Here is a 27,056-nt window from a genome sequence, read left to right as displayed (position 1 = left end):
CCCGCCAAAAGTGTGTACAACAATTGTTGGCATGAAAATTAAAAATGAGCACACGGGACAGAATTACAGAGCCCCCATCATCATCACGAACGTCAAGTTCTACAACATCCAACCGGAAAGCACCAGCATCCTCACAACACGGGGCTCCAATATCTTCAAGAAATGGATCAAAACATAGGAAATCGGAATCATCATCAAAGAAAGGCTTCGGCAAGAAAAATGCTGGTACATCAGTTTCGGTCCAAGGAATGAAGAAACGGTTTCAAAGCTTGTTGGTGAAAACCAAGGAGAGCTATGATGCGGTCGATCCTGTTACAAAACAAGTTAGAAACCCTTCTGCCCTATTTTCAAGCCAATCATCCATGGATCCAACAAGCTCTTATCAATCAGGAAATATTTCCCCTTCGTCAGCTGTAAGTTTTTGAAAAGAAAAAATGCATAGCAGCAAGCAAATATGTTTAACAGAGCGAATCGATGTCAGATTTCGATAGAGCATCATCATATAGCTTCGGAAGAGAGCCTCAAGGATCAACAAGCCAAACCGGTTCTTCAAGCCCCTCTGTTGTAAGTGATGACGACGAATCTGTGGGTTTTGGCGCAGCGGATGACACCTTCAGCACAACAGGCTCCGTTGAAATGAGCGTCTCGATGTTGAACCAAGACATGGATATTTCAACAAATGAATTTAAACGATTTTCGGAATCTCAACCAACACAATCTGAGACAGTGGTTATTCCACCAAAACAATTAGAGCTTTTACAAGAAATAGATTTTACTGTCACATTAACAGAAACTGAAACATTTTTCTTATTCGACAAATACGACGAAAGCGTGAAAGTAGACGACCCAAAGATCGAAGAAATTAGAGAAAGAAATAGAATTTACAAAGAGTTAATTAAAAACAAAGAGAACAACAAAGATAACTATGTGGAAAAGCATGTCCAAACAATGGGAAAATTTTATAAGAATAAGCGTACGAACACGTCAAAGACAGAATACGAAACTGCAGAGGTTCAAGTATCTGCATATCAAATATATGATGATTATCAAGATATCCGAGAAAGAGAAGAACGAGAAAAAGAGGAGAGAGAAATAATGACATCTCTATCCAACAAACACGACAGTGAAGAGGAAGAAGAAGGTGATCTTGAAGGTAAGGCCAAAAATTGTGAATCTTAACGTTTAACAATTACATTTTCACAACAGATGATGGAGCTGATGACTCCAGTATTGGAAGCGGACGATTGACAAACATGACCAGAGCTATTGTATGTAGTTTTTAATTTTTCCTTTAACACTAATCTCCAAAAAGAACGCGTATCAAGAACTAGTGATCAGTCGAGCATTAGTTCAAAACCTGTATCACAACAAACAGAGAAAATATATTTATATCGAAGATGAAAAACCAGATTCTGTCCAAAACATACCTCCCATTACCATTTCTCAAAAAGAGGTTAAAGAGGACGAAACGTTGGCAACTCCAAGGAGCATAGATATTGACAATGACGAACCTGAGGCTCTTGATATGAAAGAAGACCAGAAAGAAAAAGAAAGACTTGAAGAGCATGATAACGAAAATACTGTAGACATTGACGTCGAAGAAGATACCAATAATGCTAAACCATCAGGAGTTTTAACATCGCTTTGGGAATATAACTGTAACTCAGTAGTGAACTACAATGTAAACTGTATGACATGGAACAAGAAAAACAACGATATTCTAGCAGCAGCCTATAGCTCAGGAGACATATCGGACATGCAGCAAGGAAATGGTTATATTTTGTGCTGGAGTGTGAAAAACCCTTCAAATCCAGAAAGAGTTCTTAAGGTTCCACAAGCTGGTGTGAATAGTGTTAATTTTTCTGCCACAAATGCAAGTATTTTAGCTGCTGGGTTTGAGGATGGTACTGTTGCGATTTATGATATTCGACGAAAAGAAAGCACTCCAGTTATGGAAACGATCAAAAGCCATACTGGAACTGTTTGGGATCTCAAGTGGGTAAACAGAGGTAAAGATACTGGAGAGCGACTGCATTCCGTAGGAGTTGATGGAAGAGTAAATTCTTGGACCATCAAGAAAGGTCTTGAGTCATCTGAAATCATGAGGCTGAAGAGAGTTGGAAGGAGTACAGAGACTGGAGGCGACGCCATGATATCTAGAGAGTCTGGAGGAATGAGCATTGATTTTTCACCTATTGACAACAATATTTATCTTGTTGGCACAGAGGATGGATCTATCTTCAAATGCTCGACGTCGTATAATGACCATCCATTGGAAACATATCTTGACCATACTGGACCTGTGTATTCTGTGAGATGGAACCTTATGTCAATGATGTTTTTATTTCATGTAGTGCCGATTGGACTGTTAAGATCTGGAATCAAGACTCGCTGGCACCTATTTTCACTATTGAATCGTATTCAGAGAAGAACGACCAGCGATCGTATTCTGTGACAGATGTTGCTTGGAGTAAATATTGCTCCACAATGTTTGCTACATCCTCAATAGTTGGTGATTTGGAGGTATGGGACTTGTGTTATTCGACAGTTCGACCAAAGTATTCAAAGAGCAAACCTGGATTGAAATTGACCTGCACACTTTTTGCTGAGGATGTCCCCATTGTACTGGTTGGAGACAGTCAAGGCTCGATTGAAGTTCTAAGAACAGAAGGAGCATCAAATTCACAAGAGACCTCTCTAGAGAAATTGCTGCAATAAAATACATTACAAGTTTACCTTATGTTTGAGAGCGAGCTGGTTAATGAATTCATCTGTGTCTCTTGAAACATTGACAGATGTAGATGATTTCTTGTTTTCCACCCTTTGGAATATTGGAGTTCTGCTCTCTGCTTTGGCGTTGGGACTGGCTTCAAGAGGAACATGTTGTTTTGAATATTTGTCTTCAATTGTTTGAACTCTCCTTTCGATTAAAAACACTCTATCCCTCAGACTTGATAAATTTTTGTCTACCTTATCGTCCAATTTGGCAACACTCTCACTCAGTCTGGCTCCCATTTGTTGGATGGCTTCATAAATTTTAGAAATTGTGTCTTCTGAAATATCGGAACAAGATGACTCTTCTGCATGTATCTCTTGTCTAATAACATGAGGTTCAGGAGTAACCTCCTTTCTAATTAACACAGTGTGTTTTGGTTCTCTTGCAATGTCAGGTACGTGTACTGTTTGCTGTGAAGGAAGGTCAGTCACGTTCTCCGTCTTTGGTGTCTTATCTTTCTTGACTTTCGTTTTTTCATACAAACTCTTCCTTTTTGCTTTCACCAGATCGTTGTGCTTCCTTTTGCAGTTTTGAATGACATCACACATGAAAATAATTTTCCGTTCAGAAAAACCATTTGACAAGAAATAGATCACGCTCAAGCCAGGAGTATATGAAAATTCATTAAGTAGTAATCGGTAGACCGTCTCTATAAATTTTGAATCGGAGAGATCATGAAATATATATCCTTTCTGAATGAAGTATTTCGCCAGTGGTTTGCTAAATTGAAGAATACAATAATTCAATAGTGGTAAAAACACTTCGGGTTTCCCGTTGATGATAGCCTCAACATCGAACACCCCGTTATAGTGTATGCTTCTTAATTGCGTCCTCAACTTTTCAAGGTTATTTTTGAGATCACCTGTAGCAGACATTTTTTTTAAAAGTGGACATTGTATTCAAAGCGCGGCAAATTTCATTTCTGGAGAAACCTATCTCAAACGTGACAATTTCCTTTGATTACATATTTTCTGATTAACTTGTATCCAAAGGAATTCGGATCTTTGGAAATAAACGTTGTCATTTTGTGTCCTTTCCGATTTACTAATTGAGGTTTTTCAGTTTGGAAAAAATGAATATTCTTCAAGCCTTAGTGCAAGAGGGGTTGATCACTGCTTCCGAGATGGAGGAAACAAAATTGGATAAGGAGATGATTTCAACGGAAGAGTTGGAGGCTATAATGATAGAATTGAAGAGAGAAGAAATAGTCAAAGAGTTTTTATATCGTTCTGAGGAGATTTCCAGGTTGTTTGGTGATGCGGAAGAAGAAGCAAAAAAAATAGCGAATTCATTGAACCACTCTGTCGCAGATTCTTCCAACAATGAAAACACAAATCGGAATGCTTCTCTTATAAATCTCATCATACCTTTTGCTAGGAGGATCAATCAGACCAATGACTTTAAACTTGTGGATGCTCTTCTTCAAGAATTAAAAATCAAAATAGCTGAGTTGGAGCCTAGTGACGCTAGACCATTTTATTCAGGTTTTGTTGGGACAGATATTTACCCTTTTGCTTTATTCTGTGATGTATTACAATACCGAAAGAGAAATCTGCACGAAAGGTAAATAGTTAATAATGATCATATGAATATCTAAACCACTCAAAGAGCAATTGGGTTGTGTGATGAGTTCATGCAGTTACCAGGAGTGGAAGCGACAAATCTTTATGGATTAGTTTTATATTTACGAGGATGCTGTATGATGGATTTAAAACGAAATGTAGAGGCAATAATTGATTTCACAAAAGTAATTTCTGTTTATCAGTACTTTAGGGCATATATTTCCAGATCTGTTGTTTTTCAAAGAACAGGAAATGTTGAAAAAGCTTTTAATGATGTAAACGTAGCTATAGAAAACAACCAAGATGTCGCGCTGTTATTCAAATGCCGTGGAGACTTGTACAGTAAGAGTTTAAAAAATCATGAGCTAGCGCTGCGAGACTATAATCAAGCAATTTTGTTATCCTCAGACTATTTCTCTGCTTATCAAGATAGAGCTCGTGTATTTTTAAATCTCAAGCAATATGATATGGCGTTGGCAGATTACACTCGTTGTATTAAGCTGAAACCCAACTCTATCCCCTGTCTTCTAGAAAGAGCAAAGTTGCTGGAACAGCTAAGGAACATTGAAGACGCACGATATGACTACATCCAAATATTGAAGATGGATCCAAACAACATGGATGTTTCACAACGACTACAGCAACTGGGCTCCCCTAAAAGTTTGCCGTCCAGACAGGAAAGTCCAAGCCGGTCTGTCACTCATAAGGTGCCTTCACCCTCAAAACAAGGACATTTAGAAAATGTTCGTGCTATTTTACAATCAAAATTATAGAAGTCTCTCAGGCTAATACTCTTTCCAGTGCTTTTCGTATTTGCCAAACAATTATTGACATTCTGGATTTACACTCGAGTTCAATTCGCGAATCCTTCATCGACACAATCATTAAGAATGAGGATGGAAGCTATTTAATAAGACTATTGCTTCCTTTATTTTACAAAGTAATCCTGAAAGATAGTAGCAAAGCAATAGAAGGCGTTAACTTGCTGCTTGCCACTCTAAAGGATAACAATTCACAAAACAACGTATCGCTTGCTCTTTTATTGATCATTAGGGCCATGTGCAACGAAGATTTAGGAAACACATCGGCAGCTCTTATCGACTATGACGAGATCGTTCAGAAATTCGAGCCCAAGTTTGTTCACGCTCATTTGAGAAGAGCTATTTTGTTCCTCACTATTCATGAACCAGATGAAGCTTTAAAATGCTTGGATACTTGTTTAAAGCTTGATGCAAGGAATACTGCTGCTCTAAATATGAAAAACAAAGCTCTCCAAATGAAGGCCAAAAATTCTAAATAAGGCTTGGTTAAAACAAACATCATGGAATAGCATTTCATTCGAATTAAATATTCACTTCTTTGAACTCATTGGTAAGGAAATTGGATTTAGCAAGCAATCTGTTGCTTTCATTTTGAAGAGAGTTCGTTATTTCTTCGTTTTCTTCAGAAAATCGAGGAGGGGAAGAAGGGAAAGTAATTGGTACTTCATCCACTACCTTTTCAAGATTTTGAGCGTCAATTATTTCTCTACACGCTCGGTTAGAATTGATCATCTGTTTCAAATTACTTACCTGGATCCAACATCCATATCCAGTTGTTGTTGAATTAATTTAAGTTGATTCGAAACATTATCATAAAAGGATTTTTCGACCACATGATCTACAACAGTAGGAGGAGGAATACTTGAACTGATAAATGCTTGTCTCAACTTGGAATTTCTTTCGAGAAGATCTGAGATAATTTCCTCTCTCTTCATGGCCTTTTTACCTTCTTTCTTGAGCTGTCTCGAAAGGCTCATTTTGTCTCTCTTCAAAGCATCAATATGTTCCTTCTTTTCAGTGTAAAAGAGTTGTGTCTGTGAGTTCCATGCACTCTTTCTTTGGAGTTGATCTTCTAATTCTTCTATTCTCGATCTTAACGAGGCAATCTCCTCAGCTTGCTCTTGGCATTTGCTGGTTTTCTTTGTGAGCTTCTTTTTATAGAATGCAGATCTACTTGTAGCACTGAGTTTTGATCTTGTAAAAAACGAATATTTTGAAGAGATTCATCTCGTTTAGCTTCTTCAATCATTCTCTCTATCGTTTTGATTTTCTCTTTGAGCTCATGTTTTAATTCTTTCAGCTGATTTTTCTGCATGATATTCGTTTTTTCAAGTTTAGCACTGAGTGTCTGGAGTTTTTTAATCTCTGGAAGGAAGTAATCTTTGATCTTTGCTTGTAATTTCCTCTTCTCTTCTTTATGTTTTTCAATATCTTTTTCCAACTTTTGAATGTGTTTTTCCTCATTTTCCAATAGTTTTTGATGTTGCCTTGCAATATCTTCATCCTTGCTTTTCAGAAAATCCATTTGTTCTTTAACTTTACGAAATTCCATATTCTCTGATCCAGTACAATACAATACTCTTCGAGATCTCTCTTTTCTTGTTGAAGAGCATAGAATGCTTTTGAAAGCTGTTCCGATCATGATATACTTGGATGTGATTGTAATGAATGGGGCACTTACCTTCTTCAGCTGTTGATTCTTCTCCTTAATCTTCTTTTCCAGCGTTGAGAGATTGGCACTGTTTGGTTCATGGGTCATGGCATGGTCTAAATCCATATCATCAAGGTTGTTCATTTTTTTTAATGAGATTTGATGAAAGACTTGTAACAACAAAAAATGGCGGTAAAGGTTTGGCGGGATGAATTTATTTGTTCATGGTTGTCTGCATGAGAAAATCAAACAATTGTTTCATATTCTTTTCCATACCATCCATCCTGGTTTGCAACGCGGTCACAGTGGATTGTAATTTTGAAATTTCTTCCCGAAGTTGAATGTTTTCCAGCCGAAGTATCATTTCAGAGGATGTTTGTTGAGGATGAAAGGAGAGAGGGTTAGTTTTAAGAATATTAGATGGCTTTGATGAAGTTTCTTGCACATTCAAAAAAGTTTGAGAAGGAGAAAATAAATTCCTGTCCCTAGTGTCTGTGTCACTCATTCTTGACTTTTCAGATGTTGAAAAAGTAATGATTGGAGAAGATGCTTGTGACATTCTTGAGTTATGAATGATTGGTGAAATAGAAGGTGTTTGTTCTTTGTCGTTGGTCTTTTCGAAAATATTGGTCGTGGAGTGAATTTTGTTCCTGGATTTATCGTCTTCCAATACCCCTCGTCTAAAAGTAGAAGAAGGTAACGGTAGTGCTTCTGTGTTTAACTTGTTAGCTTTAAGGCTAGGTTCTCCAGAGCACAATGGCGTTGATGTAGAATGATACAAATAGGGAGATCTTGGTTCTTCTGAGCTTGGTGTTTCTCCTTCTCCAAAATCCGAGCTGTTGAAACGAAGGCTTGTAGGTGTGTCGGACTGAATAGCATTATCGATTTCTCTTACTTCATTTCTAAAATCTCTCATTAGTGCCTCTATTGGATCGGAGGATTTACTGATTCGCTGATCGGCTACGCTTGAACATTAGGGGTTGTAAGGCTTTTGTAGGTGTTTTTTTGGACCGGACTGTCCTTGGAGTCGTTTTGCAAGGGTTCCGAACTTGTTTTTGTATTAGTAATAACATTATTCTTTGCTGATGATGCTTGATGATTATTTGATGCTCCTATTGATGTAAATGTATTTGAATCAACTTCATAACCTATCGGGCTTGGATTTAAATATTTTGAGTATTGATTCAAGTGACTGCTGACTTTCTTACTCTGCTCTTGTATTTGTCGAATTGTTTCTTCGAAATCAAATTTGTTTGAAAACGTTAAGGAATCATCAAGAGTCAGGCTACTTCCATCCAGAATGGATGACTCGTTTGTGCTTTGATTCATTGGTTGCAATTTTTTGTACAATTTTTGGCGGTTGGTACTAGTCATGACGATGAGATCAGAGAAACGTTCAATTGTATCCATCCAAAGAGTCCGAACGAGGCGGTAATGAAATGAATGAGGTAATGTTAAAGTTGGCACTCGTGCCACAGACAACCATCTTCAAGCGCAACAACTTGTATTCCCTTTTTCGGATCAAGGTCCAACGGAATAAGGTTTTGAAGCAAATAGAACGCGAATGCAATTAAGGAGTATCAGCTGGACAACTCTCCAATTCGAGTCCGTACCATGTTATTTCCTTTTTCACTCAAAAAAAATGTCGCAACAAGAAGATTCTTTATCATCCATAACCAGTCCGTTGGCAATCAACGAATCGCCAAGCAAAGATGATACCATTATTGATTCGGATCTAAAGTAACAACAGAAGAATCACAAAATCAACCAACAACCACGACACCATCGCTTTCCACGCAAACCGCCACGACTGCTAGCTCCGAGAGCATTAGTGAAGAAGAATATTTGGAAAAATTACATGAAAAGTATAGCCAAACACCCAAGTCAGAACTGAGCATTTCTTCATTCTCTACATTTGGAGCAATGACCTTTTTCCATGATGCTGTTGGTAGTGGAGACAATGTGTTGACTCCAAAAGAGACTCCATCAATTGTCAATACATCAAAATGTGATAATAATGATTCAAGAAATACTGATGATTTTGTGGATTTGGAATATGAAAATAGTACAAAAGATGGCAATTCGTCCATGTTAAGCTCATTACAAGATATTGATGCCGAAAAAGATTTACTAGAAGTGGACATGACAGATTCCATTAAAGATGGCAACACAACAACAGAGAAAGTGAATAACACTACGGTAAATAGTTTATACGACCCGTCTCCAATTAAAAAGTGTCCACCTCCATTCAACAAGTCGAGTACTGAAGTAGATGTTGAACGGGTGGAGCTGGCTAAATTCCACTTACCACCAATACCTTTATCCAAGAAAAAGCTCACAATTGAAGTACATCCATTACGACAACAATTAGCCACGATAACACCTCCTTCGGTGTTAAAACTCATTCAGCAACAGTACAATATTTATCACCACAATACTGTGCATTTATCATTATCAAATAAGAATCAAAAAGTTGTTGTACCAATGATCAATTCTAATGTGACTGTCTTAGCTAGATCTGCATCCTTGGATTCATCTATGACCTCTTTATTTCACGACAAGATCAATGTTAGAGTTTTTCAAAATGTTAGCAACGTGGGAACAGATGACTTGTACTTGTCCACACAAAACGGAATGCAAAGAATTACACCTCTTGAGCTTGATGAGGTAAGTAGAAGAAAATATTATTAATCACTCCAATAATATTACTGTTAGAATAATCCCACTCTCTGTTTGAGATCCTTAGAGGATATTCTTTTTTTCACAACCGTTTTGCCCTTATCCAATTTCTCAGTGGAAGAAATTAAAATAACAAATGAAACCCTTGGTGCTGAAACAATCTATTACAAAGTGAAAGCAAATGATTCCAAAGAAACTCAAATCATTCTCTTCACAACAGATACTCATTTGGAAATTTCACTCAATGGAAATGATGAATTTATTGTAGAAGATTTAAGTCGAGTCGTTGCGTTCCATGAAACACTAACTATTCAATCATTCAAAGAATTTTATCTTGTCAAAGGGAGTGGTTCCTTGTGGCTGCGTGTGGAGCGTACAATCAATTAATAACCAAAGCTGAAACGTGATCTTTGAGGTTTTTCATTGGTGAATGGAGTGACTGACCATCTGCAATTCAGTTATAAAACGTGGTTTTCTTCAATGAAGCACTTCTCAGTTTTCTTTTCGAAAAACCATGGATCGGACATGATTACAAAACCAACCTTGTCTGTTCCACAACGAAATTCGAAAAAATGTCCATCCGTAACCACACCTTCCATTCGGTCAAAGCCTTGCTTGTTATTGGCATGGCCACCATGATGATCATCATGACTCTATCGTCTGTGGTTCTCGGAGGCTTCTCAGATTGTGATGGAGCACCAAACTCAAATACCATCTATACCAAGCCTCCTGTATTTATTTCATCCACAACCAATGGTAAACGATATCTGGCAGGCAACGGAGATGACTCGATTCATCTTGTACATATCTATGGAACAGCCTATGAAATGGGACGTGCCTATGGTCAATTGATGAAGACTGAATTAAATCAGTTAGTGCCAGCCTTTGAAAAGTATCTCGATGATTTCATTGTGAATGCCACTATTCTGGACAAGTTACCAAGAGAATGGGCTGAATACATTGTGAAATTTGGCTTGGAGGCTGCTCTTGATCTTAATTATGAATTTACTAAATCCTATGTTCCTCAAAGATACATTGATGAAATGAAAGGTCTCGCTGATGGAAGTGGAATTCCTTTCATGCACTTTGTTCGAATGAATTATGTTCCAGAGATTATCCAAGCTGGATGTTCAATGTTTGGTGCTTGGGGATCTGCCACTGCTCAAGGTATGAATGGCAGTTTATTGCAGATTAGAGCTTTGGATTGGGATGTGAATTCTCCAGTTCGAAGTTGCAAATCATTTATTGTATACCACCCAAGTGAAGCCAATTCTCATACTTTTGCTAATATTGGATATTGTGGCTTGATTGGATCAATCACAGGATACAGCAATTCCAGTATTGGTATTTCTGAAAAAGTCTGGTTGGAACATCCTGAATATAACTCAAGAATTGGAAAGCCATGGACCTTTGCATTGCGTGACACTTTACAATTTGCTTTTGATTTGGATTCTGCTTTGACTGGACTTGTCAATACTGATAGAACTTGTTCTATTCACGTTGGTATTGGTGATTCCAAGACGGGTCAATTTAGAGGTGTTGAATACAGTGCTAAGAAGCTCAATATTTATAACTGGATGACTCAACCAGCTTATCCACAACATCCAGCATTGCAAAATATTGTCTATTGGGATAAACATCCACAACCTACCCATCAATACTGTTTGGGAGCATTGCTACAACGATATTATGGTCAATTGAATGTTGAGAATGCAATTCAAATTATGGCCAATGCAGCCACTGGTGATGTTCAAGCTGCTGTATTTGATTTTGCTAAAAATCAAGTTTATGTTGCCAATGAGAGACAAAACGGTTTGCCAGGGCCAAAGTTTGCTTATCAAAGAACCTTTATCAAATTTGACATGAACCAAATATTTGCAGAGAGATTGAATTAATTCAATACCACGCAAATGTTGTCACACACTGTAAAAACATTTCTTTTCGAGAGGAACATGAGAACTTGCGCACAATAAAAAAATGTGTTCACTGAGAAATAGATGCCGTCTGTGTCAAAACCCACTTTGCTCACACCACGATGGAACGTTGTGTTTTGTCCATGTTTGGACACAATTAAAATGTTCTCGATGCAATCGATTGCTATTGAATTAGTGCATGATTTGATCTTTTTCTATTTTCACAAGAGAAGAATCTCCTTGTCCGTTCCGTTCGATCATCGGGAAAACACTACAATGATGAACCAGGAACTGCAACAAATCACTCATCGATCCGACATGTATGACATTGTATCTGAAAATTGGTTGCACATGGAAACGGTATTGAAAGAGACTCCTTTCATGTCAAGATATGATCATGCTGAGGAAAGACGAAGCGCTCTCTCAGTTCTTTGGACTTATTTCGATCGAAATTGTGAATTATTAAGTTTGTTAAATTTGGAAGAATTCAAAAAATCAACCAATCAGTTATTGAATGATTTTTTGGGTGAACGTCTCGCTGAACTCTTATATTTAGTCGTACCCATGAAAAAGGAAAATATTTGTATGGATTGTGTGGATTTGGAAATTTCCAATCAAATTCAAGAACTTGTCAGAAAAAAACCAAAAGTTCAAGCCATTCCCTTCAAAGAGAATTATTCACAAGAACCACTTTGGTTGAATGATGACATTCTAAGTCATGTATTGTCCTATTTGATATTTCCAAGAGAAATGCGTTCCATTTCATTAACTTGCAAAAGATTATACTACTTTTTACACTATTCTACAAATTTTTCATGGATCAGTCACTTGACATTACCTAATCAAGGAAAAATGGTGAGACAGGACACGGTTGTGTTACATGATTCATTGAGTGTGGATGTCGTTTCTTTCATACAACGATTATTCAAGACCTATCAAGGATTTACCAACATTTCATCTATTTCCAAAATTTTCAACTATTTTCATGAACATCCTGAAAATGGTCGGAACACCTTTCTTCTTCACAAATTATTGAAAAAAGAAATACCAACAATGGGACGTTCGAGACAAATTTTGACACGTTATTCATCCATAATAATGAACAGTGGGATTTCTGGTCCTATTATTGGTTGATTAAGCGTAGAAAGAATGTCCCTCTCAAAAAATTGATCTTTGGTTCTCTCTCGAAATGCTTTGGTTTCATGATGGTTCTAAAGAATGCCTCTCGATTCGTTTCGGACCATACCAGTGACTTGGCCGATATAGAGATTGTAAATGGAAATAATTTGATTGCGTTGAGATCTTTTAAATTATTGAACCATGATTTGGATTTAACGGAAACAGGTCTTCCTGTGTGTGGAAGAAATATCCTACTGAGTTGTCTTCCAGGTGTAGAAGATCAATATTTTGATCGGATTGTATTGTTGCACTCATTTGATTTAGATGATGACATTTCGTGGATTAGGTCTACCATTCCTAAATTTAGAAATGATTTGGTCATTCATCGCGTGTATGCAAACAAGTACTATCCAGACCTTGTCCAAGTGTTGAAAGATATGGAAAATAAGGGAATTACTATTCACACGATCATTTTATCCGATTGTTACAAACAGTTTAAGGAACATGAAAAAAAAGAACTTTTGAAGTTGAAAAGTCGTATTGATATTTCCCAATCATATTCCAGTGATTCTATCCCTCCTACTGACACATGGACCCTAAAAAGTGTCATTCAATAGTGAGGGCCTCAACCCCTAAAGTCTTAGAACTATTCATATCAATAATTTTTAAATGATTAATTATTGACATTGACTTGGATGCCAAACAGGATGATTTACGATTTCGATATTTTGGATCCAAAAATCTTCGATACTTATTTTCTTTCCCTACAAAATGCAAAATGAAAACGGTGACAAATAGGAAGAAATTCCAATTCTTTAGAAATTAATTTTCGTTTGAACGTTTAAACGTTTGAACAAGATTAAACGTTTGAATTAGTTTGAACGTGTTTATTTTGTTTATTTTTGTTTAAACATGTTATTGTTTATAGTTTACCCAAGTTTGAACGTTTACAGGACAAGTATTCTCTTCTGTAGCATGTTCAAGAATTGACAGTCGTTTGTTAAATTGTTTGTCTTCAATGATCAATGATTATGGACATGGTCCTTTGTTTTCTTCAGACCTGAACAAGCCATCCTGATGTAAAGTCCCCTTGGGACAAGTTCAATGCTGATTCAACACAACTCGTTCACGATCGGCTGAGGATTTGTCAAAAGCCCTCAATAGTTCAAGTCCAATAACTTTCACCCCTTCAGAACATACTGTTAAATTAATGTATGGAATGCTATTCTTATTTTAAGGTATTCTGAACTCTGATGTAGGATATATTGAATTCCTTAATATCCATTTTGGCATTCCAAGCTTTTCCAATTTTGTAATTATAGTTTCTTTACAATATTTTGTCAGTTTTTGAGTACAGTCCTTCCATTTGTCTTTGCCGATCGGCAAGCTGGATTCGATACAATCACAAAAAAATGTTTAAAAGCGAGGAAGGAGAAGAGGATTTTTACAGTGATGTTTTGCAACAACCATCCACTAATTCGGAAATTGAGAATTTAAAAGAAGAAATTGAGAGATTGCGCTTGCAGCTTGAACAAACAGAAAAACAATTACATGACACTCAAACAAAATTAAAAGAGAAAGAGAAGGAAAATAATCAGTTACGAGTGAATATTTCCAAACTCTACTACACAGCCAAGCAAGAAATTGAAAAGTTATCACAAGGAGAAGTGAGCAACAGCAATCATCAAACGAAAAAACGCAAAAAGTAGAAATTTACAAAGAAAACAATAATTTCATGGTATTTACAGGTTGTAGATCATCATTGCTTTCGTGGAGGTGGACGGAATACTTGTCGTGAAGGCGGTGCAAAAACTGGCTTATTTGATCCGACACAGTGGTTGTTGGAGGAGTGGTACCACTATTACTTGGTGAGGATGACTTTGGTACCAAAGAGGTTCCTGTTGTTGCTACTTGTTTTTGAGCAGCGTTCGGAGCTTGTTGCATAGGTGAATGAGCTTGATCAGTATTTTGTGGTTTAGCAAAGGATGGAAATTTAGAGTATGCCTTGAGAGTGGCGCTAGCACTAATATTGGAAGAATTCGCAATTTGCGGAAGTGTTGTGGTCAATGGTTTGTTTGAATCGGGTGACAATTTCAACAGTATGGACTTCACTTTCTGCTGATACATTGATGATGACAATTCAACATTTTGAAGAATATTTTTCACATTGGTCTCCTTGAGAGTTTGAAGATAATCTTTGAATAATGTAGCAATGATTGGGATTGCTGTATTTGTTGCTGCATCCGTAATGGCTTTTAAAATATTAACAAAAGAGTATGGTACTTCTCTCTCTTCATCATCAGGTCTACTCCAAAAGAATGTTTGCTACATGATATTTAGTGAATTTCAACAAGTGAACTTGAAACTTACCTGATTGGCTGGCTGTATTCTCTCAAAGCAAAATTTCACAATGAACACAAACGTCTTTGAGAATAGATCATTCCTTGTCTCTTCCAATTTCTGATGGGTAGGATTCAATTTAGCAAATGTGATAAATATTTGTAGAGATTTTTCATAGAGTTTGAAAATACAAGCCAACAATTTTGGATGCTTCTTGATAATGTGCTTTTGATTATTCTGAAGGAAGACAATGAGGCACTTGGGTACTTGGCTTCTAGATACAAACTCCATTGCATATTCTTCATTCATTGGAATCATGGATAAAAGTGGATATAGAGTTCCTAATAGACTTTCATAATAACTGAAATAGTTCATCAAACTTTCCTCTTTCAAGTCATCAGCAACTGCCTTGACATTCACCAGTCCTAATAATCTGTACAAGACACGATGATTTTTGCAAAAGTTAAGAACAGTATCAATCATGTCTGATCTCGATTGGGAGAGAAGTAACGGTGTTGTGTTTTTAAAGGCCCTCTCCAACACAATGACTGAGTTATATTTTGTCATAAAATTCACCCCTTGTTCGTTTGTTTTTTCCAACACTTCCAAAAAGTGGACATAAGGATGAGAAGAAAGGTCACCTAGTGAAAGTTTTTCCAATAAATGCCATACCACGCTGTCAATATCTACAATTTCGTAATAAACTTTCCGAAGAGAAGAAATTAACACGGTCACTAAGGAAGGATCAAAGAGTTGAAGCGTCGTGTCAACAAATTTTGGCCAATTCTCAAATCTTGAGAGCGTGTTCTTGTCTTTTGCTTGAATGTATTGTTCAAATATTCCAAAAATGACTTTACATAAACTCACTGAAATGTTAATGTCTATTTTGTTTGTTCCACCATTAGCACCATTAGCATCTGAAGCAATACTAATAAAGCTATTGAGATAGTTGGAAAAATCCACAGCCATGCGGTTCATCTTTTCCATGCCAGCCAATAATTTGATGCCAACTGTTGAATGTTCATAGGAAATAATAAAAAATAAATTTCGCAAATAAGAGAATGGTAGAAGAGAATTAGCAGTGATGGAGATTCTAATTGTTGTAATGCAGTTTCATCATTGGGATTAATTCTTTCAGTGGGTAGTTTTTTAGCAACAAATTCGGTAAGCACTTCCACTTTTCTTGTTAATGGCAGCTTTAAAGTGAAGGGACAAAAGAAGGATATGGCTAGCCAACTTGCTTTCAAATACATTAAATCGTAGCGAGAGAGATGGCTTAAATTCGATTCCTTCATGACTTTTTCAAACAAAGGAATTGCTTGAGAATAATAATAGACCACTACTTTAAGACATTCATCTATAAAAAGAAAACAAAGGGTCTTTTTGTTTTCGGTATCTTGAGCAAGAGTTGAACTGAAATGGTGAGCATGAGCTTCAATAATGGCTCCTATGAAATTGATGATAGAATATATAGTTTTACAATCCAAACTCTGAAGTTGATTCTTCTCAAGTATTTTGTTCATTAATACTGACATTCATTCGTTGCTGTGGAATTGACAAGTCATTAACATACTTACCACATAGAAAATAGAGAGCTTGAGGTGCAACGGCCTTAAATATTCCTTGTTGTGCGCTTTCGAATAATACAATTTCAGATCTCTCACGAATCACAGCAAGTCGTGGAATGAGATACATGATTTTTCAGAAGCAATCTTTGGTTCAGTCATATTTTCACTACTCTTGTGAATAGTGTATAATAAATAATTGAGAAAATCGACAATTGCTATTGAAATATCTAATCCTTCCTCTTTTAAAAATAGAGATGCAATTGTTTTGATGAGATCTCGCTGCTCTTTAGTTGCAGGTGTTTTGATAGGATGTTCATGCTCCATAACAATACAATACACAATGTTTAGTGCTGCAGAAAATATCTATTTGTTAATATTTTGTAAATATATACGTTATAGTTCAATAATCTTACATTAGTTGCCAAACTTACCTCTTTGATGTCGTCAATGGTTAAATAGTTATTCATAAGATCAGTGTTTGAATAGTCAATGAGTTTAAGAATTTTTTCAGACAAGTCTTTGACCACTTCACAACACCCTTCATATTCCAATACTTTTGTAAATAAATAAATTTTAGAAAGTAGTTCCGCAATAGTTTGAGGTAAAGGCATCATGGAAATATCGGAAGAAGGAGTACTACCGGTTGATGTGTCAAAAAATACTCCTGGGATCTTGTTGACTAGCGAAAGTAGACCATAAATTGAGTCCTTTCGCATGATCTTCGGTGGTGGCAAGGTTAAAGTCGTTGTAGAGTGTATTGCTTCTCTATAGCATTCACAATATTCTTTCACACAATAACCAACATATACCATCAGTTGCAGTCGTATCTAAATTCCCTTTAGAGACGCATCGATCTACCACAATACATACCTTTTGTAACAAACTTTCTAGCTCGCTCTCAGAAGTGTTATGATCGTGACACAAACGTTGAATCAGACAACACGCTGAATATAAAGTGCCCAAAGATAAATCTTCTCCCACATGTCTCATACTACATTCTAATAAAGAAACCAGTTCATGGACAGTCTTTTCTTCTAACAAGGGCAAAATGAGTTCGTTGTCATTGTTTGAGGAGTCAATTTTCTTCAACAAAATTTCCTCTTCTGAGAAGAAAATACTTGAAAATCGTTCCATAATTTTGGTTTTGAACGAGTGTGATTGGATGAGTATAAGAGATGACCTAGAGTTCATGGCATTCAAAAGTGATTGCTGCACTACAGAAAGAGAATTAAATATTTGCAGGATGGTAGCAGTGTCTCTTTTTCCAAACCATTCCAGCATGTAGGTCTGCATTTCCTCATCGTTTAAAATCTCATGTTCCAATAAAGGTGGACACAGAAGTTGCAATTGCTCCGGCATTGTTTCTGAAAATATCACAGAAAGGATTGTTTCAAGTAAAAACTGACGAATTTTGGTGTGATCACTTAAACAAATAATTTCCCTTAAATTAAACTTATAGTTGTTATATCTTGAAATGGGTGTATTTGTCCCCGTTTTTCTTCGTTTGTTGTTAGCTTCATCATTTTTGCAAACAATAACACTATTGAGAATAGATTTAAAAACAGAGTAAATGTCAATATTGGAAAGATCATGTTCCTCGTTGAAAAAGAGTTTTAAAAACCGAAACACAAATCTATTCTCTCCTTTTGAAAATATACTGTCAATAATACATTCTTTGGTTTTCTTGTTCGTCAATCCAAAAAGAGATGTCTTTGTTGAAACGAATGAAGTACGCAATAGCTCACATTTGTCTATTTCATTTGATGAACAGTAATTTCCTAAAGAGTAAACGAGTAAATTCTGCAAATTTTGCCTATTGGTATGATCAAGAATATTCCGAACCAACTCGTGATAACCACAAAAGTGAGAGAAAAATATAAATTGTAAAATTACATCAGCATTTTCTGAATTAATCGTTGTTGTTTTTACAAAATCTAAAAGGTCCTTCTCATACTCGTTTAATAACTTCCAAAAGTGTTGTTTTGAATTTTGACATTCCGATCCTTGTTGTGTTACTACTACTCTGCATTGTACTTGGTTCTCACTGAAATAATATTCTTCCAATTGTTTACAAATAATTTTCAATTTACTGTTTTCCATGTACCGAATTGAATGGATGAGGTGTGTGAGTCGCTTCTTCTTTTCATCAACAGATTATTTTTTCCACTTTCAAAACGAAAAATATTTTAATGATGATCATGAGCGAATCATCATCACCCACAACAGGTGCTGTTGTTCAAGATGATACAACGGATGATCATCATCTCATTGAAAATAATTTTAAAAAATTGTTAAATAGTGGTTTAATTGAGGATGAAGATGGCTCTCCCAAAAAACCTTTTCCTTTTGAATTGTTAACGGATGATTTGATGGATATGTATGCCTATTACAAACAAGCAACGATCGGAGATTGTCCTACCAACACAAAACCCTATTGGTTTCAATTTACTGAAAAGATGAAATGGGAATCATGGGTGCGAGTGAAAGGGATGAACTCGATTGAAGCTAAAAAGCAATACTTGATCAAAATTTTGGAAAGCATTGAGGATGAGGAAAGTGAAGAATTGAGTGATGAATGGAAAAATTGGTTGAAAGAAGTGAATAATCCTGAAGATCACACGAGAAATTTGGAAACTGATGATGATGTCATTTCATTTGCCTTGATTAACAAAATGAATACTACTGCACTGGAAAAGAAGTCAGTGTCTTCAAGTGATGAAAATACACTGCCACAACCAGGTGAGGTGGAAGTAATCAAAATTGGTGATCTTAAAACTAAATGCGTTGAGCTAGAGCGATATTTGATTAACGAAACGCATACGTTACGAACATTATTCGAAGAAAAGCAAAAGAAAATTGCAGAACTTGAAGAATGTGTTAAAGAATTACAGAATCCAAATTACTCGCTTGAAGAAATTAGAGAAATAATTTTATCCACCTGTAACTCAGACACCAAACAACTGGTGGAAAATATAGATTCAAGTTACCAGTTGCTGATAGCAGCAGTTGACAAGACAAATGTATGTTTTGTAATTTTTGTTCAATGACTGATCTGCTTTATTATGTTCCTTGGAGTGTTAGAAGCTGATTCATTTTTCATATTTGACACAACGACAAAAATATACACTGTTCATAGTGGTATTTGCTCTATCAATCTATCTTGCGATCATGATTTTTAAAAATCAGAAATACAGAACTAATATTTTCCAAGTAATATCTAGATTACAAAATTTAATAGAAAGGGTAAAATTTACAAGTTAACAAGGACAGGATGGCTGAGTGCTCGACCCACCGCCAGTAGTAGATGTGCCACCACTAGTGCCTGGTTGAGTAGGTTGATTTGGTTTTTCTCCAGGTTTTAAAACGATATGAACTTGCGATTGATTTTCTTCTTTCTTTTCTTGGACAGTGTTTGCCTCTTTCCATTTCTCTCTGATTTGATTGAGTAATGATTTGAACTTTTGGTAAACTTACAGCTTATCTTTCCACGCAATAAATGCAACTCGGTTGAACAATTTTTCAACATTAATGCCATCCTTAGAAGAAACTTCCCAATACTCTGCTTTGAGCTCCTCTGCAATTTGTTTCACTTCTCGTTCATCTACATGCTTTACAAGGTCACATTTTGTGCCCACCAAATACCACTTGATATTGGGCTCTTCTGCATATGCCTTCACTTGGTTGTACCAATTTTTAATGGAATGAAGTGTTTCTGGGCTATTCAAATCAAAGGTTAAAATACACGCACTAGCTCCACGATGGTAAGAAGTAGAAAGACTAATAAAATGCTATATAAGCAGTGGCAAGTAAATATTGAATACCAACCTTTTAAATCTCTAAGGAAAAACTTGAACAAGGTCATGAAAATTATTTGCCACTATTGCAATTTAAAAAAAATTTTGCAACTCTTGTCACCAACTCACCTCACCTCCTGACCAGCTGTATCCCATCTGTTTTAAAGATTTTCACATTCATAATACAAAATGCATTGGTTGACCATTTCATTACTTCAAAAACATACAGCACTACAGAAAAAGGAATATCTAAAATTTTGTATTTTTTGATGTTGAAGTCCATGCCGATTGTAGGGCGATAATTGTTACTAAACACATTCTTAATAATTCTCACAAATAAAGAGCTATTAAAAATTAGTTGATAATCATTGACACAAATCACCAATATACTTTACGTTTTTCCAACCATACTATCGCCAACTAGAATTACTTTTCCATCCGCTATCACAAATTTGTAAATGATACAATGCCTCATACGATGGCAAAAAACGTACCAATCGGAGAGGTATGCGTAAATGATCCATTTACTGAATTATACAACTCAATAATTTGCATGAGATCCTTGGTAACCTTGTTATCAGCACTAATTCCATTCCGAAAATCCACAATCAGTGCACCTCGTAGTGAATCACCTACCTCTGTGATATTCCCTGAGTTGAGCCATGTTGAAAGTTATCTAGAATGGTGCAACGATCATCATCGGAATACATTTTTAGGCTTTTTTTTGTATTTGAATCGAATTTGCAACAAGAGGTGGTTCTCGAATAAGGAGATGTAGATTCATGAGACAGCAGTTAATCATGAATCGACTCAAACTCCTTATTGATTTATTCTAGCAATCCTGTCAGCATGCTCATATTTTGTATCAAGTAAAATTTCTTCAGCAACGCTCAACAGTATCGAGTTCGAAGTTTCCATAATATCTATCAGTTCTTGATGATAGGAATTAATTTCCTGATTTAACAAAGAGTACTTGAGTAATTCTATACCTCCAACACTTGCCGTGCATGCCGTCCTAATCTGTTGTGTAATTTGACAAAGGAGTTGTTTTCTATTCTTTAACGCTGAAAGTAGTTTGCAATTTGCATTTTCTAAGGCTGTCATGACTTCATTCAAACATTCAGCCATCATGCAAAATGCAAGTGAAAAAAAGTAATGATGAATGCATTCGTACTGCTCTCACATATGAAATAAAAGATACCAAAAATTAAAAAGTGTAACAGTAATTGGAATATGAGGGGAATGAGCCGAAGATGTCGACACAAGGAAATGAACAGACTGCTTTCAATGGTAGAGGAAATGATAAAGTGTGTGCATTGGCAACTGTTTTCCAATAAGGATGTGTCTCGGTCACAACAGCATTGACAGTATGGAGGATCTATTTGCAGTAGACACTGATCTGGAGTGTTCCGATCAGCACAGTGTTCATTCATCATGATAGTATGTTTTCTCCGCGGTGGTGCTTGGTGATTAGTGCAAGCAAGTAGTACAAGTTTTTTAAGTTTGTTTTTCCATGGATCTTGCGTTTCGTCCACTTCAAAATATCCCAACATCAATTTCAGACGTAATGCTTATTATCTTGTGATCTTTTGTTCAAATATCGTCAGGAAGGCTATTTTACCATAATTCAATAAATTTGATATCAACTCAATGCTAAGAATCAATGATCTAAATCCAAAGATGGCTTGGATTTAAAGAGGAAACAGGAGCCATGTTTCCTCTTTCCATATTAGAAAGTTTTTGGTTCAGTTGTAGCTTGGGCTACAGATGTTCATCCAAAACAAAAGTTTTAAATTTACATTGGCATTCATCACCCATGTACAAAAAAATCGATTATATAATAAATATATAATCCTCCAGTTCAAAACAGATCTGACATCATACTCCTCGCGGCGTAAATATTCTCTACTCACACTCAATCATGACGATGGACTTCCTGTTGCTTAAAATATTCATCTTTTTTCATCAAATAAGACGGATGTAATAATCCCGTAGGAGCATAATACTCATTGTGAGTAAATTGAAAACCAAGCTTTTTCAACAAATGTGCAGAGGAGGTATTATCGGGATGGTGTCCTGCAAACAATGAGCTCACATTCAAGTTAATGGTATTATTGAAAGCATATTCCATAACTCCTAGGCAAGCCTCTTGAGCATAACCCTTTCCCCAATACTTTTCTTTTAAATGAATACCCATTTCGTAAATATGATGATCAAGATCGTAAGGTCTTAACCCACAACAACCAATAATTTCTCTTTCATCATCACCTTGCTCGGAATTTACGCTTGTATCTACCAATAATTTCATAGGCCAATATTGAACTTGATATTGTCTTGCATTGAAATTTCTTTCCCAAGCCGTTCGGAAACTTGTTCCGGAGTCATTCCATTTTGCGAAATGAATTTCGTAACGCTTGGATTGCCCCATAATTCAAGAGCTTGTGATAAATCACTTTCTTTCCATGTAAAAAACTCTAAACGTTGTGTTTTCAAAAAGTTTTCTTGTCTGGCCATTTTTTTTGTAAAATGTGAAAATGATAAACAAGATATGAAGTCTTTCGACAAGGATAAACACCAAAAAATCCAAAACGCCAGCGAGAGTGTTCCTTCGATCGACTTTTCAGTCCTGAAACAGTTGCTAACTGAAATTGGCATGTGAAATTTTTTCTGCATTTTTTACCTGTTTTGGAACTACTTCATGACTTTCCATCCTATGAAGCGGTCCGCTCAATACGCACGTTCTTTTTGTACGATCTTGACGACGAAACAAAAAATGTCTCATTCATGTCAGCTGCCAACAGCAGACACAATTTTCATGGAACATTCCATCACTGCTGTTGATAACCACAATAATGAATTCAATTCAGGTCCAGTCACACCTTTCTCCCTAACTGAAATGACTCACCATGATTCTCATTGGAATCATCATCAAGATTGCAAGATTCCAAGAATTATTCCGTCCCTTGACAGTATCGAAGAAAATTTTCAACAACAACAGAAAGAAGAAATATTGACAATGTCGATTCCAACATTTTCTCTTCTTCATCATGCAGAGAGTAGATACTTTCATCCACGCAAACAACACAACAACTCGTTATTACATGAATCTCTCATTCTCTCCATCGTTTTTGAATTTTATTTCGGAACATTGAAGCAACGACAAGAACTTGCAACTTGTCGTCGTGGTGAGAGATTAGGATCGATCCTAACAACGGACAGCACACAAGCTTCATCCAATGACACAATGTCGTTTTTACTCCTTCACGAAATGTTGTCCCTTCGTTTGGTCTGTAAATCGTGGAAATATTTTCTTGAAAAGGAATCGAAAATCATTCATCGTGTTGCCATTCCATTAATTCATGAAAGAATTCGACAACGTTATGATATTAAGCCAATGCCATCTCAACAACAGCTCTTGTTGAGCAAGAGAGTCTTAATGGAGGAGAAATCCAGCCAGCAAGACACTCCTCTCTCAGTACAATGAAAACACTTACCACTTCACGATGCATTCCATTTAGAGAAATATTTTCATCGATGGGTTGGTTGTGTGCAGTTCCAATGGGATTGGGATGGAAACACGCTCATAAACTCGATGGCACATTAATTCCACAACGATTGATGAGTCCCTTCTTTTTAGCATGTACGGCCATGAGTGGATTCTTGGGTTCGTTGATGGTATTGGCATTGGTCAAGATGCCAGTGTTGATACCTGTTGGTGCTTGCTGTTTGATGGTTGAGACTATTTACAATGGAATCAGTGAGTGGAGAATGAGAAGAAGACTTTTACAAATCGAACAAGAATATGAAGCTAAATGTGAAGAATTGAAGAAATGGGCGAATTCGATCAAAGAGGAAGAGTTTGAATTTTGATAGATTGCAGTGCCAATATTCGAGCACCAATTCATTCACATTGCTAATTTTGAATTTACAATTTTTTCTCTCAATAATTTTCATGTTTTGGAGGATGGACACCACCAAATCAAAACTGCTTTTCAACACTAAAAATGTTGATTCAATAAATACAAATTCTAACCATAAATAATAATCCTTACCAGGTTTACTGATAAAACTTGAAGAATATCATCACGACGAGTTGAATCACAATAAGAATGATTGGATTGAACACGACAAAATACCTCGTAAGATCTAACACTCCGATATAGAACTCTGAGTCTGATTTCCAAGGATGAGTTTGGAGCAAATCGTGTTGTTTTGGATCTACATTTTCCTTACATATTGGGCATGTACTCTTTTTACCAATAATCAGCCATCCATAAACACAAAATTCATGGAATTTATGACCGCATGATAGAACCTTGGTCTCTTGTGTTGTTTTTCGTTTGTTTTCTGAAGGTATGGTTACATCATCAGTAATTCTTCTTGTGAAAGGAGCGTCCAAATCACCAGAATGTGCACTTTCAAAATCTAAACTAGTATCAACCCTCAACTCTTGATTACAAATTCCACACACATGCTCTAGTTGAGAATGAGACATGTAAAACTTATTTCTATCAGCTTCCAGTGATGCATTAATGGCACTCGAACACAATTCACCACAATCTCTCACTAACACTCCAAAATAGAGTCCATAGAAAATTAAAACTTCAGGACTTGGGAATAAATACTTTCCAAAACTTGAGTCCATCAAAATATATTTCACTAAGAGTGAATATAACCAAAGAATAATTCTAATCCCAAAAGAACGGTTCCGAATATTACAGAAAAATGGGATAATTTGTAAACCGTGTAAAACCAAACATAGACTTTCTTTGGAGTGTTCGGAGATAAAGCCTTCCGCAACGATAAATATCCCAAATATATTGTAAATATTGAATATACTGTCCAAACGATCATCATTCGAGAGTATTGTGTTAATCCTCCAATAAACACACAAAATATTCCTGGGAAAAGCCACATTAAAAAGAAGCTGGTCATTACAAATGAATATCGATGATATTTCTTCCATAATTGAACAAGAAATTGAAGAACAATAATTAATACAACTACAAAGAGAAGAAATCCAGCAGGAACAATCGGAGGAGGTTCTTTATGCTGATTTGGATTCATCATATCAGCAGGAGGATCGACCAGTGGCGCTTGCATTTTTTCGTTTGAATGTTGCTGTGCATTCACACTTTGATAATACGATGATTTTACTCGAGTAAGACATTTTCAATAAATGCAAACTGTGCGTATTTAATCTTCGTCAACCTCAATATCTGAGCCATCTTCCTCATCTTCGAGTTCTTGTTCATCACCTTCTCCCATTTCTTCATCTCCATCTTCGTCATCTGAATCGACAGTGACAAGTACATCATCTTCAATAGGCTTTGAGGCAACCATTGGAATGAAATTATTTGTTGGATCGTTCACACTGGTGGTCAATTTGTTCAAAACATTGGAGTCATCAATTTGCATCATAGCATTGTCCATGTTGAATTGGTCAACAACATTTTCAGCTCTCTTAGGAGGGAGTGTATAGAAAGGTATTTTACCTGTATTCCAATCTCTCAAAACTATCTTTCCTGCCTCTTGAATATTTGGTTTTCCTCCCTTCAATAATTTACCACTTTGTTTTGCAACTTGAGTTAAAAAGTCTTCAGCTGATGTGAATGTTGAAATAGAATATTTTGCCATTAATCTTTCTGGTTTACACCTTGTTAAAATTATTCTCACAGGTTCCACAGTATCTTCTAATTGTTCAATTCTTACTGCGTTACGAAGAATGACATCTGAATCTAATGAAGCGGAAGAGAAAATGATACCTGGACTATCGATTAGTTTGATGTTACTATCAAGTTGAATTTCTTTTGCTGATGTTGTGACACCAGGTCTAGAACCAACTACTGCCACTTTTTGTCTCTTTAGAGAGTTAATAACACTAGACTTTCCAACGTTTGGATACCCAATAATACCGACAGTAATTGTCTTTTTGATATCTTCACTTCTTGCATAATTCTTTAGTAATTGAATCAATGTATCTGCTCCCAAACAACCTTTCATATCATCTGTGCTACCTTGAGAAAGATTTTTAGATTGTTTTTGAGTGTTGGATTTGAATGCTACTGTTGGAAATTCCTTTCTGAGATAATCCAGCCATTGTCTGACAACTTCACGTGGAATCAAATCAATCTTATTCAATAAGAGAATAATCTTCTTATTCATGTGTTTTGATAAAATGGCCTTTTCGATATTCAAACATCGACATCCCATTGGATCTCTTGCATCCAATACTTCAATGATCACATCGGAAGCTTCAACGACCTTATTAAATTCTTTGTAGTATGCTCGTTTCGATGCAGTTGAAAGAGAGGCCGTTTTAATGTCTCTTGCATCAAAGGAATCTTCTTGGTTGTCCCTCATCAACTCTTCTTTAGCATTAAATTCCATTTGTTTACGTTGAGCCAAATATTGAAGGTGAGCCATCTCGGAGAGTCTGTTAGTTTCTTGTTCGCGTTGTTCTTTTTCAATCTTCTTATGGCCTTTAATTCGTTCTTTTCTTGTTTTTCGGCTTGTCGTTTTTGATAAATCTTCTCAAGAATTTGTTTTTTATCAGGAAGAAGATTTGGAATTCCGAGATCCTTCTTTAACTCTTTTTATAATGAAAGCATAGAAGAATTATTGTTGTTGATATTGTCGTGATGACATGTTAATTCAACAACGCGAACGATAATGACGATTATATGCTTCGGAATATCATATACTTACTATTTCTTGGGAGAGCGATACCATTCTTGGCTGCTTTTCTAATCTTTCTATCCTTTTCCTTCTTCTTTTTGATAATGTTCACTTTCTTCTTCTTGGTGAGTCTGCTGCTCGTTTGTTTACCCATT

General features: G+C 36.1%; 19 protein-coding genes across 19 annotated transcripts; 10 read left to right on the top strand and 9 right to left on the bottom strand.

The window, feature by feature from the left end:
- Positions 1–44: 44 nt before the first annotated feature.
- On the top strand, positions 45–2,718 carry C9374_002031 (uncharacterized protein; the record flags this gene model as incomplete). The annotated part of the gene is made up of 5 exons (XM_044691405.1): positions 45–413; positions 466–1,153; positions 1,207–1,268; positions 1,313–2,304; positions 2,355–2,718. 5 exons carry the CDS (start codon positions 45–47, stop codon positions 2,716–2,718), a joined length of 2,475 nt encoding a protein of 824 aa, XP_044550988.1.
- A 6-nt stretch (positions 2,719–2,724) lies between these two features.
- Positions 2,725–3,651, bottom strand: C9374_002030 (uncharacterized protein; the record flags this gene model as incomplete). Its single annotated transcript, XM_044691404.1, has 1 exon — positions 2,725–3,651. The coding sequence occupies one exon, from the start codon at positions 3,649–3,651 to the stop codon at positions 2,725–2,727; it is 927 nt and encodes a 308-aa protein (XP_044550987.1).
- Positions 3,652–3,848: 197 nt separating this feature from the next.
- On the top strand, positions 3,849–5,111 carry C9374_002029 (uncharacterized protein; the record flags this gene model as incomplete). The annotated part of the gene is made up of 2 exons (XM_044691402.1): positions 3,849–4,339; positions 4,385–5,111. 2 exons carry the CDS (start codon positions 3,849–3,851, stop codon positions 5,109–5,111), a joined length of 1,218 nt encoding a protein of 405 aa, XP_044550986.1.
- A 570-nt stretch (positions 5,112–5,681) lies between these two features.
- Positions 5,682–6,954, bottom strand: C9374_002028 (uncharacterized protein; the record flags this gene model as incomplete). Its single annotated transcript, XM_044691401.1, has 3 exons — positions 5,682–5,865; positions 5,910–6,193; positions 6,334–6,954. The coding sequence occupies 3 exons, from the start codon at positions 6,952–6,954 to the stop codon at positions 5,682–5,684; spliced, it is 1,089 nt and encodes a 362-aa protein (XP_044550985.1).
- A 70-nt stretch (positions 6,955–7,024) lies between these two features.
- C9374_002027 (uncharacterized protein) lies at positions 7,025–7,726 on the bottom strand (the record flags this gene model as incomplete). The annotated part of the gene is made up of 1 exon (XM_044691400.1): positions 7,025–7,726. The coding sequence occupies one exon, from the start codon at positions 7,724–7,726 to the stop codon at positions 7,025–7,027; it is 702 nt and encodes a 233-aa protein (XP_044550984.1).
- Positions 7,727–8,452: 726 nt separating this feature from the next.
- On the top strand, positions 8,453–9,876 carry C9374_002026 (uncharacterized protein; the record flags this gene model as incomplete). The annotated part of the gene is made up of 3 exons (XM_044691399.1): positions 8,453–8,489; positions 8,552–9,477; positions 9,526–9,876. The coding sequence occupies 3 exons, from the start codon at positions 8,453–8,455 to the stop codon at positions 9,874–9,876; spliced, it is 1,314 nt and encodes a 437-aa protein (XP_044550983.1).
- A 185-nt stretch (positions 9,877–10,061) lies between these two features.
- Positions 10,062–11,384, top strand: C9374_002025 (uncharacterized protein; the record flags this gene model as incomplete). Its single annotated transcript, XM_044691398.1, has 1 exon — positions 10,062–11,384. One exon carries the CDS (start codon positions 10,062–10,064, stop codon positions 11,382–11,384), a length of 1,323 nt encoding a protein of 440 aa, XP_044550982.1.
- A 180-nt stretch (positions 11,385–11,564) lies between these two features.
- On the top strand, positions 11,565–12,536 carry C9374_002024 (uncharacterized protein; the record flags this gene model as incomplete). Its single annotated transcript, XM_044691397.1, has 1 exon — positions 11,565–12,536. One exon carries the CDS (start codon positions 11,565–11,567, stop codon positions 12,534–12,536), a length of 972 nt encoding a protein of 323 aa, XP_044550981.1.
- Positions 12,537–12,604: 68 nt separating this feature from the next.
- C9374_002023 (uncharacterized protein) lies at positions 12,605–13,138 on the top strand (the record flags this gene model as incomplete). Its single annotated transcript, XM_044691396.1, has 1 exon — positions 12,605–13,138. The coding sequence occupies one exon, from the start codon at positions 12,605–12,607 to the stop codon at positions 13,136–13,138; it is 534 nt and encodes a 177-aa protein (XP_044550980.1).
- A 795-nt stretch (positions 13,139–13,933) lies between these two features.
- Positions 13,934–14,230, top strand: C9374_002022 (uncharacterized protein; the record flags this gene model as incomplete). Its single annotated transcript, XM_044691395.1, has 1 exon — positions 13,934–14,230. The coding sequence occupies one exon, from the start codon at positions 13,934–13,936 to the stop codon at positions 14,228–14,230; it is 297 nt and encodes a 98-aa protein (XP_044550979.1).
- Positions 14,231–14,234: 4 nt separating this feature from the next.
- Positions 14,235–18,529, bottom strand: C9374_002021 (uncharacterized protein; the record flags this gene model as incomplete). The annotated part of the gene is made up of 7 exons (XM_044691394.1): positions 14,235–14,846; positions 14,892–15,954; positions 16,113–16,389; positions 16,439–16,483; positions 16,600–16,792; positions 16,861–17,256; positions 17,300–18,529. The coding sequence occupies 7 exons, from the start codon at positions 18,527–18,529 to the stop codon at positions 14,235–14,237; spliced, it is 3,816 nt and encodes a 1,271-aa protein (XP_044550978.1).
- A 98-nt stretch (positions 18,530–18,627) lies between these two features.
- C9374_002020 (uncharacterized protein) lies at positions 18,628–19,476 on the top strand (the record flags this gene model as incomplete). The annotated part of the gene is made up of 1 exon (XM_044691393.1): positions 18,628–19,476. The coding sequence occupies one exon, from the start codon at positions 18,628–18,630 to the stop codon at positions 19,474–19,476; it is 849 nt and encodes a 282-aa protein (XP_044550977.1).
- Positions 19,477–19,686: 210 nt separating this feature from the next.
- C9374_002019 (uncharacterized protein) lies at positions 19,687–20,933 on the bottom strand (the record flags this gene model as incomplete). The annotated part of the gene is made up of 7 exons (XM_044691391.1): positions 19,687–19,861; positions 19,904–20,217; positions 20,358–20,379; positions 20,451–20,567; positions 20,619–20,664; positions 20,718–20,806; positions 20,860–20,933. 7 exons carry the CDS (start codon positions 20,931–20,933, stop codon positions 19,687–19,689), a joined length of 837 nt encoding a protein of 278 aa, XP_044550976.1.
- A 1,205-nt stretch (positions 20,934–22,138) lies between these two features.
- C9374_002018 (uncharacterized protein) lies at positions 22,139–22,651 on the bottom strand (the record flags this gene model as incomplete). The annotated part of the gene is made up of 1 exon (XM_044691390.1): positions 22,139–22,651. The coding sequence occupies one exon, from the start codon at positions 22,649–22,651 to the stop codon at positions 22,139–22,141; it is 513 nt and encodes a 170-aa protein (XP_044550975.1).
- Positions 22,652–22,996: 345 nt separating this feature from the next.
- On the top strand, positions 22,997–23,707 carry C9374_002017 (uncharacterized protein; the record flags this gene model as incomplete). Its single annotated transcript, XM_044691389.1, has 1 exon — positions 22,997–23,707. The coding sequence occupies one exon, from the start codon at positions 22,997–22,999 to the stop codon at positions 23,705–23,707; it is 711 nt and encodes a 236-aa protein (XP_044550974.1).
- A 50-nt stretch (positions 23,708–23,757) lies between these two features.
- C9374_002016 (uncharacterized protein) lies at positions 23,758–24,093 on the top strand (the record flags this gene model as incomplete). Its single annotated transcript, XM_044691388.1, has 1 exon — positions 23,758–24,093. The coding sequence occupies one exon, from the start codon at positions 23,758–23,760 to the stop codon at positions 24,091–24,093; it is 336 nt and encodes a 111-aa protein (XP_044550973.1).
- A 187-nt stretch (positions 24,094–24,280) lies between these two features.
- C9374_002015 (uncharacterized protein) lies at positions 24,281–25,326 on the bottom strand (the record flags this gene model as incomplete). The annotated part of the gene is made up of 2 exons (XM_044691387.1): positions 24,281–24,882; positions 25,116–25,326. The coding sequence occupies 2 exons, from the start codon at positions 25,324–25,326 to the stop codon at positions 24,281–24,283; spliced, it is 813 nt and encodes a 270-aa protein (XP_044550972.1).
- Positions 25,327–25,419: 93 nt separating this feature from the next.
- C9374_002014 (uncharacterized protein) lies at positions 25,420–26,436 on the bottom strand (the record flags this gene model as incomplete). The annotated part of the gene is made up of 1 exon (XM_044691386.1): positions 25,420–26,436. The coding sequence occupies one exon, from the start codon at positions 26,434–26,436 to the stop codon at positions 25,420–25,422; it is 1,017 nt and encodes a 338-aa protein (XP_044550971.1).
- Positions 26,437–26,585: 149 nt separating this feature from the next.
- Positions 26,586–27,055, bottom strand: C9374_002013 (uncharacterized protein; the record flags this gene model as incomplete). The annotated part of the gene is made up of 2 exons (XM_044691385.1): positions 26,586–26,815; positions 26,932–27,055. 2 exons carry the CDS (start codon positions 27,053–27,055, stop codon positions 26,586–26,588), a joined length of 354 nt encoding a protein of 117 aa, XP_044550970.1.
- Between the last annotated feature and the right edge of the window lies 1 nt (position 27,056).

This window comes from Naegleria lovaniensis, assembly GCF_003324165.1.
Source record: "Naegleria lovaniensis strain ATCC 30569 chromosome Unknown tig013, whole genome shotgun sequence".
Classification (NCBI taxonomy): domain Eukaryota; phylum Heterolobosea; class Eutetramitea; order Acrasida; family Naegleriidae; genus Naegleria; species Naegleria lovaniensis.
This window is presented reverse-complemented; position numbering and strand designations above follow the sequence as displayed.